This window comes from Ursus arctos, unplaced genomic scaffold (assembly GCF_023065955.2).
Source record: "Ursus arctos isolate Adak ecotype North America unplaced genomic scaffold, UrsArc2.0 scaffold_31, whole genome shotgun sequence".
Taxonomy (NCBI): Eukaryota; Metazoa; Chordata; class Mammalia; order Carnivora; family Ursidae; genus Ursus; species Ursus arctos.
Genome location: NW_026622997.1, coordinates 2,878,218 through 2,895,020, shown reverse-complemented (window position 1 = coordinate 2,895,020; position 16,803 = coordinate 2,878,218). Strand labels below are relative to the sequence as shown.

Here is a 16,803-nt window from a genome sequence, read left to right as displayed (position 1 = left end):
TGAGTAAGAGTGCACGTCAGGGCCCAAGGCAGAAGCCACAGATTGTAACCTAATCTGAGAAGTGACTGCCGTGTGTTCTGATATGTTCTACTTGTTGGAAGCAAGTCACTAAGAGTAGCGCACACTCAGGGAAAAGATAACCAAGGGTACGCACCTTCAGAGGCAAGGATCACTGGGGTCATCTTAGAGGATGCCTACAGCAAGGAATATGTCACGACCTGTTTAAAACGAGGGGAAACTGTCTTCGTGACCCCGCATCTTTAAAAATGGAAGTGTATCTCTGTGTTTTCGCGCACAGGGGGCCTGGTTGGGTGCAGTTTGGGTCATATGCTCGGGCATCGAAAATTGCAGAAGTATTTGGATTTCTGCCTGTCTTCTGCGGCAGCTGAGTGTCACTGGAAACTACATTTCCCAGGCTCCTTTGATCTCCAGTTTCCAGTAGATTTGAGCAGTGGGAGATGCTGGCGGGACATGTTGGTGGGACCAGGGCACCTCTCCCCTTCCCTCTTCCTGGGGTTTCTCCAGCCTCGTTGGTGCTCTGGCTTGGTCTCATCGGATGGCCCTTCTCTCGGTGGTCTCAGCTCTACCTACACTGGGCATTCAAGCCCCAGCTCCTCCCTAGATGATAGTTACCCCCTTCTTCCCTTTGTCCCCGTAGCCCTCAGAGAGGTGGCACCTTCCTGCCGGTGCTTATCTTTGGGGTACTCCTCACCCCTTTTTTGTGTCTCAACTCTTTCAACATCTGTTTATATGTGTATCTCAATTAAATTCCTTCCATATGAAATCCCTAGAGCGGTGTTTCTCCTTTTTAACTGGACTGTACTAATACCCTGATAAACCATGGGACCAAACACAGCCGATGGACAAACTCGTTCTTGAACAACTAACATACAGAGCAGTGTTTCCAGCATTTTCCGGTGCTGAATACCTGCCCGGGGCCTTACGCTGCTGCAAGTCCAGAGGGCGGCTGCTTCCTGAGAAGAGAGTCTCACTACTCTGCGCTCATGTTTTCTATTGGAGACCGTGGGAGGCTTTGCGACATCTGTGACCTCTTAAATCTCTGAATATTGGGGGCTCCAGAATTTCTGTATAGGGGAAGTTTAGGAACCACATTCTAATTGGGAAATGAATTGGAAGCACTTTCTGTGAAGCCAAAGTGTGTGTTTCATTGTGTAGGAGGGGAAGAAAACAAACAAAACCCCCAACCCTGAGCTGTCCACATCACAGAAGGGGATGTTCCCGGTGGAGACCACGAGGGAAGATGACAAGGATTACGCTAAGGTTTCATAAACAAGGTATGTTGTCCTACCAACTGTTTTCTGTTTCCTACTCCACCCCATGCTTTCGGCCCCACCCCTAAATCAAAGAAGACGGGTCAGGAATAAATTTTAAAAATATAAAAATAACATTTTTGCTGAACTAGGAATAATAATAACAATTTTTAAAAGGTGGTGGAGTTAGTCACTGGAAAAATTTTACCAGAAAGAGAGACAGTACAGGTAAACTCTTGTAGCTTAAGACCCTGGGTTACTATAAGTTATGTAAGTTACTTATATGGTTACTGTAAGCAGAGAGTTCATGTAAGAGCAACTATGAGAAAAGGAAGGTTGGTGGTCAGCTAGAAAAAGAAGAGTTCAAGAATGATAACTTGTTCAACATATATTTTCCACAGATAAGAATGCAGTACACAGGTGTCCCCAGGCTGGAGATTCTGATTGATTCGGAGACCATCGTATGATAAAAGGATCCCTTATTATAACTCTATGCTCAAAAAATATCCTCTAATCTGTATCTTGGTCTCCTAACAAGAAAGTAAGCACACATCTGATATTTATTTTTTTTTAAGATTTTATTTCTTCATTTGACAGAGATAGAGACAGCCAGCGAGAGAGGGAACACAAGCACGGGGAGTGGGAGAGAAAGAAGCAGGCTCCTAGTGGAGGAGCCTGATGTGGGGCTTGATCCCAGAATGCTGGGATCACACCCTGAGCCAAAGGCAGACGCTTAACGACTGAGCCACCCAGGTGCCCCTGATATTTATTTTTAATATCAAGTGTATCTCATTATAAATTAATGGCATGACTTATAAACTCAGTTCATGTGAATTTAGGATTGTATAATCATAGTAATAAGTAACACATATGGTTGCTTACTATGTGTCAAACAGGGTGAAAGCGCTTCAAGAAAATCATCGCATCTAATCCTAGCAACACTCCACCCAAGTAGGTAATAGTTGTATCAATTAGATTTTTGCCGAATTATACAATAAGCAACCCCCAAATCTTAGTTAATAACAGCAAAGGTTATTTCAGACTCACCTTGCATTGCTTTGTGGATCAGTCACGGCTCTGTTCCACGTTTTCTTCATAGAGGGACCCAGGCTGAGCATGATGTAAAGGGATCTTATTGGTATTAATGATTCTGCTGGTAGGTGGGCACATGTCACTTCTGATATTGTATCAGCCAAAGCAACTCATGTGGTAATGACTGATGTCAATGTGGTGGGGAAGTGTACTCCTCACACGGGAGGTGTATTCTCTTTAAGATTTATTTAAGATTTTATTTATTTATTTGACAGAGAGAGACAGCCAGCGAGAGAGGGAACACAAGCAGGGGGAGTGGGAGAGGAAGAAGCAGGCTCACAGTGGAGGAGCCCAATGCAGGGCTCGATCCCAGGACCCTGTGATCACGCCCTGAGCCGAAGGTAGACGCCCAATGACTGAGCCACCCCGGTGCCCCGGGAGGTGTATTCTCAATCCATGCTGATGGGCAGGGATGTATAACCCTCCCTAATGTGCTGCAAAAATTTGGGAGTAATAGTACAATCTACCATACTATTCTCATCCCAAGTTTAAATATGAGGAAGTTGAGAAATAGAGTCTAATAAATTTCTCTTTTTTTAAAGATTTTACTTATTGGGGCGCCTGGGTGGCACAGCGGTTAAGTGTCTGCCTTCGGCTCAGGGCGTGATCCCAGTGTTATGGGATCGAGCCCCACATCAGGCTCCTCCGCTATGAGCCTGCTTCTTCCTCTCCCACTCCCCCTGTTTTGTGTTCCCTCTCTCGCTGGCTGTCTCTATCTCTGTCGAATAAATAAATAAAATTTTTTAAAAAATTTTAAAGATTTTACTTATTTATTTGAGAGAGAGAAAGTGAGCGAGAGAGCGAACACAAGCTTGGTGGGGGGGGGGGTGCAGAGGGAAAGGAAGTACCCCATGCCCTGCTGAGTAGGGAGCTGGTTTCTGGGCTTGATCTCAGGACCCCGGGATCATGATCTAAGCCAAAGGCAGATGCTTAACTGTCTGAGCCACCCAGGTGCCCCAAGTCTAATAAATGTCTTAAAGTCATAAACCTTAGTAAGTGATAGGACTGGGATTTGAAATGGAGTCCTCCATCTCCAGAACTGTGATAGTCAGATTCCAAGATGACCCTGGTAATCTCACCTTCTGGTGGGCACACACTTGGATAGTTCCCTCCCCAAACTGGAAAGACTGACCTATGTAACTAATATAATATTGTGACTAGTAAAGTTAGGTCATGAAAGATCTTGTGACTTCAGTTTTGCTCCCTTGGATCCCTCATTCTTGGGGAGGTCAGGTGCAATGTCGACAGTTCCAGAGTAGCCCCACAAGAGGCCAAGGAACCAAGGCCTTCTACCAACAGCCAGCACTGACTTGACAGCCATGTGAGCCATATGGACCATCTGGGAATTAGGTCTTCCAGCCCCAGTCAAGTCTTCAGATGACTCCACTCCCAGGTAATATCTTGACTCCAATCTCATCAGATATCCAAATCCAAACTACCCAGTTAAGTCACCCCCAAATTCCTGACTCGTGGAAACTCTGTGAGATAATAAATGCTTATCATTATTTTAAGCCACTAAGTGTCGGGATAATTTGTTATGCAGCAGTAGACAACTATGTAAGAGTCTGTCTCTTTAACCATTATGCCAAACTGCCCCCATGTATGAGTTAACTATCTGTGTAAATGCATAGATTTTAAATTTACAAACAGCAAATAACATATAATTCAGAGGGAGTGAAGAGGGAAAATAAAGGAATGCTGAGGAAATAATAATCAAAAGTATCATGGATAGAGAGAGAAAGTGAAGAACAAAGTAGAGATACACAAGGAGGCCAAATGCAATCTGTTCTTGTTCATTGAACCATCTCTTCCAAAGACACCAGCAACATCAAGGAATAAATAGATGCTGAAGAGATTGACATGGAAAATGATTATGAGTTTAATAATTAAAGGTTAATGAAGAGGTAGCTAATATCTCTGAAGTCATTGCTTCTCTAGAGGCTTTCTTTCCAGACAGAAAAGAGTATTTGCTGGGTTCTTGCCATGATTAAGGGATCTGTGTCTTGACTCTTAAGAGTGTGCATGTAGACACGTAAGTTTCATATTCTTCAGCTCTTCTAGGCCAAGGAAGGACATCCCAATCCTCCATCTCATCCCCAGATCCAAACTGCTCTCCGCCTGTACCTTTTGCAAGGATCCTTCCTTCAACCAGATTCTGTAAGATTCCCTTGCTGGCAACCTGGAGGCTAAATCACTAACCTCTCTCAGCCTTTCATCTTGAAACAAGATGGATTCTTGGAGTCTTGATATGCTTCAACATCCAAATTAAGTTTAGATTTATTAGATTTACTCTTTCCACATTTTTTGTTTTTATTTTATTGGTTTATTTAGCTTTGGGCCAATGTAGAACAATGTGACTGAGTTTAGAACTTAAAATATGTGTGTGTGTGTATAGTAAATATATAAGATATAGAAATATGCACATAATATATACATACTCTATAAGGTATAAAAATGAGTGGAAGATCCCCTCTTAAACGGCAGCCTCTAACACAGGTTTCCTTCAGTCTGCTGATTGAGACACATTATTTATAAAAACAGTTTAGTTGGTTGTCATCAGCTTTGTTGAAATTGAATAGAGAGAAGAAAGAAGGGAAGGGAAGAGAAGGGGAGGGGAGGGTAAGGAAGAAGAGAAGGTAGCAGAGAAATAACTCACAAAGGCACCCCTCCCGCTTTGTTCAGTTTTACAGTTAGGGCGTTCGAAGGCACGCGAGTGTGAGCATATGATGTAGAATGTGTTTCTCAATGCAGATTATGGCCAGAAAGGGTTTTAAAAAAACGGATCAGCTAATAAACATATGAACATAAACTGAAGCCTTTACTGTTTAGATTACAAAGTACCCCAAACTTAATTGCTTAAAACAACCACCATTTTATTATGCCCACAGATTCTTTGGATCAGGAATTTAGACAGAGCAGAATGGAGTTGGCTTGTCGCTATGCCCCGATGTCTGGGACTTCAGCTGAAAAGACTTGACCACTGCCAGTTGGAATAACCTGGAGACGCCTCTCATATTTCTGGTCCTTGAACTAGGAGGTCTCCAGTATTAGGACAGGAAACCAGGGCACCCAGACAAGGTTTCCAACACAGCTGGACTTTCTCACGGCCTGGTGGTTGCAGAATCACCAAAATTCTCATGAGAGAGCCGAGAGATGGAAGTCTGAGGGCTCCAGAAAATAAGGCACAAGCTGCGTTGTTCTAAAGAGTAGGGGCAGGGCCTTGCAAGACCCACAGCCTCACCCCCCGCCCCCCCGCGCTCTCTTAGTGCAAGCTGCTACAAGCTCGCCCAGATTCCGTGCGACAAGAATCAGATCTGATGAGAGCACAAGCGGCAAGACAGGGAGAAGGGAGTGGGGGTCAGGAGAAATTGCTGCCACCATCTTTGGAAAATTAAATTTGCGTCATCATACAACCAGGAGAATGTCCCTGAGCAGTAAACTAGATAAGTAAATACATCGGGCCACATTTATAAGATGAAATATAAAACAGTGCAAATCAACAAACGAAAGCTCTCTGTCCCAACATAATACATAGGGATGGTTCTTATTGAGGGAAAACAGCAGGACACAAAGGAATACGTATACTATGATCTCGCACATATACATTTCAAAACCAGGACAAACTAAACCATAATGTTCATGGACATATATAGGCGATAAATCTTAGATTAAAAAAAGAAAGAAAGAATTTCCGTGAAAGTCCAGATAAAGAGCAGAAAGAGGCCACGGACTATACTACTCGGGTGTCTAGGGAAAATTGGTACACATTTTTTAAAAAAAGTCTTATCATATTTTTAAGAGAAGCATGCTGTTTGCTAACAACAAAGTAATCCATGCTTATGGTAGAAACTTTGAAAAACATAAAAGCTCGGACATGAGAATACAAATCGTCTACATTTCCACCGCTATGGAGAATCTCTGTCACGTGTAGGTATATTTTCCCTTCCTATGAAAAGTGTTACATCGTGGTGAGATGTGAAGAGAAACTTTTTTTAGAAAACTTTTCATTTTGAACTAATTTTAGATTTACAAGAAAGTTGCAAAACTAGTACAAAAATCCCCTTGTATCCCTCAACTGGCTCCCCTCACGCTAATGTCTTCCATAACCATTGTACAAACGACAATTCAGGAAATGCAACCAAACAAAAGAAAACAAACAAAAGAGCAGGAAATGGACATTAGTACAATAGTATTTACTAAACTTTAGACTCTTTTCAAATTTGACAAACTGTCCCACCACCGCCCTTTTTCTGCTCCACGATCCGATTCAGGATCCCTAACTGGATTAACTTACTGTTTTCTCAGTATTTCCAGGTCTGTAGTAGTGTTGTCGTCTGTCCTTGTCTTTCATGAACTTCACACTTTTGAGGAGCACTGACCAGTTATTTTAAAGAATGCCACTCGATTTGAATTTGTCTGATGTTTCCTTATCAATGGAATGCATTTATGCATTTCTGCCAGGAAATATCACAACAATGAGGAAGTGTCTTCTCGATACAAGGAGTTCACCATGTCAATATGTCCTGTTACGTGTCATGTTTACGTGCTCACTTACTGAAGATGGTGTCTGCTGAGATTAGCCGCTGTATGCTTCCTACCTTTGCTTTGTAGTTGATAGGTGTCTTAGGGAAGATGGGAAGATGTTCCGAGACTGAAACCCTGCTGCTCCTTAAACTCTCACCAAGCGATGTTAGCATCCACATGTGGATTGTATCAGCAATAGGGCAGAATTGTCCCTTCTTTTTATATATGTATTTGTGGATACATATTTTATTGGAGTTAAAAAATCCAATATTATCCATTTTTATTTTGTTGCTCAAATGGCACCAGCTTTGGCCATTAGACATTCCTTGAGACTGGCTGGCATGTTTTTTCAATGTTTCCATCTTTTTAAAAACATTTCCTTATCTTCTGGTACCACGAGATGTTTCAGACCCATCCTGTATTCTCCCTGCTCCATCCTTGGAATCAACCACTTGTCTAAGGAACCCTGGTTCTTTTTATTGGAGAATGATGCTTAAAAAACAAAGGTTGTGTGCCAAGTGTGCTCATTGCTGTGAGGGTGTCACAACTGGTAGGCCCTCTCACCTGACAGAGCAAGGAAATATATGTGTATATTAATCCATGCACACACACACACACACACACACACATCTATGTCTCCATACCTATATAACTGTAGATACACTTCTGGTTCTAATCCAGACCCACAAGTTTCATTTCAACCAAATACTTCTTTTTCCACCTGTAAGAACACTACATGTCATTATCTACAATGCATTTACTTCGTTGGTCAAGTCTAAGAGACACATCAGCAGTTTCCGAATGGTTAAGCCATTACCCTGAAATACTTTTATTAGATTATTATATTATTCAGTTAATATAGCTTGGTTCATTTGTTAGTGCTTGTATTCCATGATGGGTTCCTCCCCCAAACCTATCACTTTTGATAGTTTCTTTTCCAGTACATGAAACCTTACTGTAGTTGTAAGAGTCAGAGCTACACAAACAGACATACTCGATAAACCGATCCTCCCTCCTCACCCTGGCCACTCTGTTCCCCTTTCTCCCTACTTTCTACTCCTTTCTAACCTTCCCCCCCATAGATAACTCATCTCCTTTGTTTTGGGTTTATCCTTTCTGTATATCTTCTGCATAAATAAGCAGAAAATGTGTTTTCTTATAGCCCCTTCTTTCTTGTATGGAAGGTAGCGAACTATGGATACTCTTTTGCACTTGGCTTTTTCCCTTAGTCATATATTCTGGAATTTACTCCTTACTTCCTAGAGGTCTTTCTGACTATTTTTGGAGCTGCGTACTCCTCAATTCCGCAAGTGTGTCCTCGTGTGCTCGACCACTCTCCCAGGTGTGGGTATTAAAGTTCTTCCCAATTGTGTACATTTCCAAACAAGGCGGCAACAGACAGCTACGGGATGCAACCACACTTTTGATGGCTGAATTCCATAAAAAAGAACAACAATTTTTAAAGGAACTAACAGCTCCTTTTAAGAAAGATTCTTCCGAAATGTTCTACACCAAAAGCTAAGATAGAGTACCTATTAAGAGTCCACAAAGGGGAAGTCTGTCCCAACAGATAGAGTTCTATCTGTGGTCTTCACGGTGCCGCCATGTCCCCACGCACACGGCACATCGCCCGTGAAGAAGCCGGGCAGGGGCACTCACTGTCTTACAAAAAAACACCTCTTCCCCAAACTCTGTTTTCAATAAAGCAATCATGGTAACATTAAAATAACCAAGTCCAGAATTAAGTGCTTGGAACCCAGAATTGTAGAGTAAAAGGAACCAGGTACAAGCCTCCCATTCCTTTCAATTTTTCTGCAAATCATACTGCTGACCCTCTAAGCACAGTCGCTACTGTGTCCAGAACGGAAAGGCTCACCGACTGTCCCCACTTCCCATCGCTCAGGGTTTTTCTTAGAGGCTGACGAGAGGTGAATACGAGGAAATTACTTTTTTAGCTCAGTAGAGATTAACACACTTGAGAATATTTCATGAGTTCAAGAAATTACATGAGGAAGACTCCTCCCACTCTGACCCTAAGAAGAAATACATTTCACAGAAGAAATACATTTCACATCAGGGGGCGTCAGCACACAGTCAAAGAACTAAGTAAATAATTGGAACCAAATGAATTGGGCTCTGGTATTTGATATCCTATTCTGCTTCATTAAAAAAAAGAAAGAAAGAAACATTTGGCCTGTGCTACTCAATGGATTTCGCAACCGCTAATGATTATTCAGACCTGCAATCTGGAACACACTTTCAGGACACATGCTTTGAAGCCAGACAGATGTGAACTGGAATCCTAGATGTACCTCATAGCGGACTCAGGAGCCCCTAGCCTGTGAAGCCATGTTCTCTTATGTAAAATAGGGACAATATCTCAAACTAGGGATTGTTGCATTGACGAAGCCAGAATGTAGGTAGCACAGAGTACAATAACCAGTAAACGGAAAGGTTGGTTTTTATTAAGAATGATAAAATGGGATGAGAAGTGGAGATACTGTGCTAGGTGATTCGGGGAGTCCCCAGGCAGCTGAGACCCAGTCCACCCTAGGTGGGTGGAAAATCATGCAGCATCGGAGCCTTTGCCATAGCTCTCCTTTCTCCTTCAAGAGGCCACTCTCAAGCCCAGTCGGGTGAGAATCCAAGGAAGTCAGGATTGGACCACTGCTGGCCCCATCCTCTCAATCTGAAGTCATGTCCAGCATGGCCATTCTTATTCCACAAGAACACTCGCATGAGGGAAAACAGCTTTGTCCTGTTGGTCACCTCCAGTGAGAGTGGTAGTTCCCAGACTCAGCTGGGCATCAGAGGGAACTGAGGACTTGCTAAATATTCAGATTCTGCGACTCACTAGAGTTATTAGTCAGAATCATCTGGAGCAAGACTTTGGAATCTATATTTAAAATATAAGCACACATGCTCACACACATACACTACTTAGGTGGATACCATATAGCCAGCCAAGCTGGCAGATCAATAGTATAAAGTAGAGCCTTTTGGCGTTTCTCGGATTCATCGTAGAAGACTGTCAAATAAATATTTGCTTAAATAGTGGGAGATCGTCCGTGTGTTATTTGAATCCATCACTTAATTTTATTTATAGGAAAACACAGCGTACCATAGGACGGAAGCAAACGTGAGTTGAAAGATCACAGAATTTGGAGAGGTTAAGTCCCTCCGAGTCAGAAATAGTAAGGGATATATAGATTCAAGTCAGACATTTAAGAGAAAACTTCCATGGGTTGCATAAATTTCAGCCATTTACAAGAGGTATCGTCACTAAAAATGAATATAACATACTGTTCTGAGATTGAGTACCCATAAATCAGTTTCCCTAAAACTATCAACTAGTCTGTTTTGGAACCTTATCCTCTCCCTCTTTATTTTTATATATACCAAAGGGCATATTTGTTTTTCACTAGCATGCACTAATTACATTGAAATGTTTATACATTAAGGCTTTTAAAATACTGATAATTTACATCACTTTTATACCAGCATTAATTTAAATAACATTAATTTGAAACATTTAAATAATGTTGTATCAAAGATACGTATTCTCTTTGATTTCAGTAGGAGGGTCTGTTATGTGTGGAGATGATTAATAAAACTAAAAATTGATGTTATGTCCAGTGCAGTATTACAACCATCTGCCCCCACAGAATAGTGTCATATCACTTTATAGCACTGGCCAAAATTGTACTTCGTCTCTCACGTACACGGCTTATAAGTTTTTAAAGACAATTCCATCCAGACCATTTTCCAGGAATAATTGCTTGAGTCCACGTCCATTCTTTAGTACATGTCCATTGCCAACGTATACTCTTCACTGAGTGGGCAGCTACCTAAACAAACCCATCTTTCAGAGACCTTGCAAAGGAGGTCTTCAGAGGGCAATGACTTAACTTGCATAGCCCCTCAAAGATCTGCCTCTGAGATGGAAATCTGAACTTGTAATTCAATCCGACATGTAATTTGTTTTCTTTTTTATGAAACGCTGGGTAACATAGGGCCATAATCTTCATGGCTGAAGCCGTCCGTATTTGGTGTGTGTGCACTAGCTATTCATCAACTATTGAGTAATCACACGGTCCGGGATTCTCTAATAATGGGGGTAGAGATGTTATCATTTACACTTCTTATTTCTTTCCCCTCATGATCGACACTTGAATTTCAATTCTACCTCTTTTATTAGTTTAATCCTGAAGGATATGTGAAAAGAACTCAGCAACACTGCAAATTCTTCAGAGTGCCCCTCCACTTCCAGTGATTTTATGGCTTCATCTCCGTGTCGTGTGAAAATTAATCCTTTTCCATCTGTATACCCTGACTATATTTTGGGATCCCCTTACCGTCCCAAATATCCAGAATTCAAGGTATCTAAACTCATGGAGCAGTTGTCCAGGGAAAAGAGAAGCAACAGCCCCGCCCCCAACCCTTGGGAGCAGAAAGGAAAAGAATTATCCTAAAGAATTATTTAAAAACCCAGATGCAGCAAACAGAAATACAATCATGACTGCATAGATTGATGTCCCAGGGGTCCAAAATCTAACCCCAAATGGGCAATAATTTGTTTGGCATTAAACTAAACCAGTTTGATGAACTCAAATGCCCTCGGCTCAATAGGCAGGACTCTCCGAGGAGCCTGTGTTACTTCCCTCACTTAAGCGCAGATTTGTAATAAAAATCTTAGTGCCAGTGGCATGGTTTTTGGACATATAAGAAGCTAACCACTTGGAGAATCCTATTTGAGAGGTCAGAAAACTCCACAGCTAAAGATCGGTTTATAATTTACGAAGAAAATAGAAAGTTTTGTTTCTCTGAGTTGAAATTTGAAGAGCACGGCGGGAAATATTGCAAGTTTTTGGCATAAAGCTTTGTGCTTTCTTCATAATTTGAGACCAGCGTGAAGCCTGAGGCTTCAGGGATCATTTTCTGAGAAAAACCGGGCGATTCGATGTAGAGAATTTTGATATTTTTGGCATTTTTTGAGGTGTAACAAACACAACTCGGGATCCGAGAGGACACTCTGCGGCTGCCAGCGAGGCGGGCTGGACAGCGCACCAATCACGGCGCAGCTCCGCCCTATATAAACGGGAGGGCGCAGCGGCGCGGCCCGAGTCCCGGCCAGTGCCTCTGCTTCCGGCTCGAATTGCTCTCCCCGCGCCCGCCTTCAACATGTCCGAGACTGCGCCCGCCGCGCCCGCCGCTCCGGCCCCTGCTGAGAAGACGCCAGTGAAAAAGAAGGCCCGCAAGACTGCAGGTGCCGCCAAGCGCAAGGCGTCCGGGCCCCCGGTGTCCGAGCTCATCACCAAGGCTGTTGCCGCCTCCAAGGAGCGCAGCGGCGTGTCCCTGGCTGCGCTCAAGAAGGCGCTGGCGGCCGCCGGCTACGACGTGGAGAAGAACAACAGCCGCATCAAGCTGGGCCTCAAGAGCCTGGTGAGCAAGGGCACCCTGGTGCAGACCAAGGGCACCGGCGCCTCGGGCTCCTTCAAGCTCAACAAGAAGGCAGCCTCCGGGGAAGCCAAGCCCAAAGCCAAGAAGGCGGGTGCAGCCAAGCCCAAGAGGGCCGCAGGAGGGGCCAAGAAACCCAAGAAGGCCACAGGGGCGAGCACCCCTAAGAAAAGCGCCAAGAAGACCCCAAAGAAGGCGAAAAAGCCCGCCGCGGCTGCAGGAGCCAAAAAGGCGAAGAGCCCGAAAAAAGCGAAAGCAGCCAAGCCCAAGAAGGCGCCCAAGAGCCCTGCGAAGGCCAAAGCGGTGAAACCTAAGGCGGCTAAGCCAAAGACCGCCAAGCCCAAGGCAGCCAAGCCAAAGAAGGCGGCAGCTAAGAAGAAATAAGTTTCTTTGGCCAACTGCTTAGAAGCTCAACACAACCCAAAGGCTCTTTTCAGAGCCACCCCAGACCTCAGGAAAAGAGCTGTTGCACACTATTCGTAGGGGGCGTGGCGGGAGGGAAGGCGCACCGCAGAGGGGCGGGTACCTCCAGCACAGAGGGTGGTTCCCAGCGCAACTCCAGTTGCATACACCCGACCGTTTTAGGAACTTGATAGCGTAGGGGGCTAAGATAGTCCGGAGAAGAAAACATCGCCGATGTCCGTGTACGGACACCAGTGCGCCCGATGCTATTGCCCACCTATTTCCTTTCTTCACTTACCTGGAACGCAGTTCCTGCGAACTGACACAGTGCGAGACGGGAGAATAAATTAGTTTTGGCACGCACTTCTTTTTAAGGAGGTAAAGACTTGGTATCCGCCCAGCACCCTACAGAGCTGCTCGTAAATAAATTAGGCTAGCTAGCAAGGGGTAAGATGTGCTTGTCAAAGACTTAGCCCGAGAATCCCCTCTAGGACCTCAGAACGGCCACCAGGCGTGCCCTATTGCAGGGGCCAGACTGAACACAGGAAGCCCTACTGTAAGCCAGCAAGGAGCTGTCTACAAGAAAAAACCCGAAAGCTAACCTAATCACAAAAGTTTCATTGGTTTTCTGAAATTACAGTGCAATTGTTTGAGGCTTATTTATAGTAGCTTTGGGCAACCTACTCTAGGCCTTCTGATTGGGTCGAAGCAAAGTAACTAAGCAGCCAATGAAAATCTAGACTTCCAATGATCTTTTACATTCGCATTTGTGACGACACACTAAAATTAATCCAATCAGGAACGAAATCTTGCTAACCTCATTTGAATACCGCATCTATAAATAAACGGGGGCTTTGGCGCTCCTGATTATTTGCCCAGCTCTTAGTTATATTCCAACTTAACACTAGGATGCCTGAACCTACCAAGTCGGCTCCGGCCCCGAAGAAGGGCTCCAAGAAGGCGGTGACCAAGGCGCAGAAGAAGGACGGCAAGAAGCGCAAGCGCAGCCGCAAGGAGAGCTACTCGGTGTACGTGTACAAGGTGCTGAAGCAGGTGCACCCCGACACCGGCATCTCGTCCAAGGCCATGGGCATCATGAACTCGTTCGTCAACGACATCTTCGAGCGCATCGCGGGCGAGGCGTCGCGCCTGGCGCATTACAACAAGCGCTCGACCATCACGTCCAGGGAGATCCAGACGGCCGTGCGCCTGCTGCTGCCCGGGGAGCTGGCCAAGCACGCCGTGTCCGAGGGCACCAAGGCCGTCACCAAGTACACCAGCTCCAAGTAAACTTGCCAAGTAAGCGTCTTGATACCCAACCCTAAAGGCTCTTTTCAGAGCCACGCATGCTTTCAATAAATGAGCTGTAATCCTCTCATTCTGAGTGCTATTCTTGGATGTCTCCTAAATTGAAATCTGGCTAGGACTTTAATTTCAATTAGGGCTAGGTAACAAGTATGTCCACGTTTCCTGGTCAATTACAATACCTACCAAAAATTGAGCGCTCACAACAAAAACGGTTCCATACAACCATTATTCCTTTAGTTTCACAAAATTAAATATCAATTTTAAATGAAAATGCCATTTCAAGGGTAGAGCTCTCGTTTCCCTGTGCAGGGCTGCAAATTCATCGTGACATTGTTCAGGAACTTGTTAAGGTCCTCTTACCCAGAGCACAATGACCAGGCTCTGAAAACTTTGTCCTGTTCAGAGCTTTTCTTTCTCTATTTAGCATATAATACTGAGTAAAAGCTGAAAATATGAGTTTTCACAGAAATCTTACATAGGCTTTTCTGATTTAATACTGAAAAAAAAGCTGAAAATAAGAGTTTTCACGTAAATCTTAATATACTTTTCTGGTTTGTTTGATTTGGAATTGCTCCCATTTCTGCTGGGGGGGGGGGGAGGAGGTGGTGGCTGCAGAGCTGGCTCTGTGCTGTATCCTAAAGGCACAAAGGGACAGGAAAGGCAACCTGTCCTGTCTTAGGCCTTCAAAACCTCTCACCTACTATAGCTTCTCTGCTAGAAAGTCCTATTTCATTTACAGTCTTCTTCCAGCAGCATTTAGCTCTAAAGCCCTCTGGGTCACAAGCGAAAAGCCCACTACTCAATCCCATAAGGTGTCTCACTGGCAATAGTTACCCCAGAACCAAGGCCCCCTTCTCAGTACCCTGGACTCCTTCCCCATGTCCTGGGGAGGCAAGGACTGAGAGGAGGGAGAAAGGGAAGGGAAGCCCTTCCTGGCAGGATGTCGCTTCTGCTGCACAAGTGGGATGGCATGAAGGGTTCCTGCTGCTGGGGAATGATTATTGTGGGGAAAAGAAGCTGGGAGCTGGAAGGAACTGGCCAGGAGGTAAGCAGTCAATGGTTCAGAAGAGTTCACCAAGAAAACTGTTGAGAAATCTTTCCTGCTGTAGCTGACAACCTGACCGGTTACATCCTCACAGTAGAAAGATGAGCTAGAAATGAACACACATGCGCACCCACCCATGCCCACACTCCCCACGGAGGATTGCAACAAGCGTGTGCCCTGAGCCTCGGTGCCGAGCAAGATGGATTCTGCCACAAAGAATTGGGCTACAACGCACTTGTTTCTGGCACTGATATCACAGGGATTCAGAATACACCCAGGCTGAGAATTAATTTAGGCATATCCCAAGCTGGTGCCCCCCAGCACCTGGTAGATGCAAATACAAACCCTCTGTGGAGGAATAAGCTTCATTTTGGGTCTCAACAAATCCCCACAGATAAGATACCAAAGACAATGAAGGAGCAGCTTCACAACCAAAATCCACACACAATTCAACAAGACACTGTGACCAAGAATAAGACGAGCACACGATGGAAACAAAAGGAATAAGAAGAAAATTAACAGATACAGACTTCAAATTGCTACCTTTAATGATTTAAAAAGAAAACCAAAAAAAAGGACTATTTGAAATGCTGAGGGGCTAAGAATACAAAGAATTTTCCAAAAACATCTGAAAGAACCAGATACAAATTTTAGAAATGAATCTCTCTAGATACACAATTAATTATAAGAAAATTAAAATGAAAGACTGGCTGGTTAGTCCAAATAGTCAATTGATCCCAGATGAAGAATTTCATGAACTCTGTAAGCAGAGTTAATCCAAAATGCAGGGAGAGAAATGTAACAGTGAATTTAAGAGATCTGGAATTAGTAGTAAAATTGTCTGCCATACGTCTGATCACAATACCACAAAGACAACCAGAGAACAGTGCAGGTGTGAGCTTCAAAGATCATGGCCGAGAATTTTTTAGAGTGGATGGATTACTCATGGAATTAAAAATAAATGAAATAGGTTGACACTCATACAACAAAAGGAGGAACACTCTGTCACACTGTGAACTAAGCCCCATAAATTCTCACAACAAATGAAAGGCTGATTTTCACAAGGTTCCCCTTTCTAGTCTGTTCTGACAGATGGCATCAGACTGAAACACTGTTATAAATTCTTGGGGGCAGGGGAAGGATCACTGAGAAATTGATCATTTACATGGACTTTATATCTATCGGATTACTAAACTTTGTCAGTTCTAATCAATATTAAACGGACTGTCTTTTCATTGCATGTAATACCATCATTAACAAACCAAAAACTTGTATACTCTTTCCAATGTCTATTTCTGTTAGTTACTTTTATCATGTTACTGTGTTAGCTAAAATCACAAACATGCCATGTCAGGTATCCTAGCACACATCACTGTCTTCTTCCTTCTCATTGAAGTGGCTTTGGTAGTTCAGGCTTAATGAAAAACTTGTTTGCCTGCGTGCACACGTATGTGAGTGTGAAATCTGTATGTGTTGATCAGTTTCCTTCTAAATATATTTTAAGTGGTTTTTTTAGGAATGATATGTGAATTTTTGGCATTTGATAGAATCATATGCTTTTCCTCCTTTATCCTGCTACAATGAAATACAGGTAGATTTCCTAATGTTATTCCATACTTGCATTCCAAGGCCAAATCTTTTTTGGTCATGTAATATTATTATCTTAAATACTGGCTGCACACATTTTAATATTTCAGAGGGATT

The 16,803-nt window shown here is 43.5% G+C and overlaps 2 protein-coding genes across 2 annotated transcripts; both read left to right on the top strand.

Moving 5' to 3' along the window:
• The first annotated feature begins 12,068 nt into the window (after positions 1-12,068).
• H1-4 (H1.4 linker histone, cluster member) lies at positions 12,069-14,124 on the top strand. Its single transcript, XM_026511190.4, has one exon. The coding sequence runs from the start codon at positions 12,069-12,071 to the stop codon at positions 12,726-12,728; it is 660 nt and encodes a 219-aa protein (XP_026366975.1). The 3' UTR covers positions 12,729-14,124.
• On the top strand, positions 13,656-14,036 carry LOC125280873 (histone H2B type 1-M). Its single transcript, XM_048225551.1, has one exon. It carries the CDS (start codon positions 13,656-13,658, stop codon positions 14,034-14,036), a length of 381 nt encoding a protein of 126 aa, XP_048081508.1.
• Positions 14,125-16,803: the final 2,679 nt, after the last annotated feature.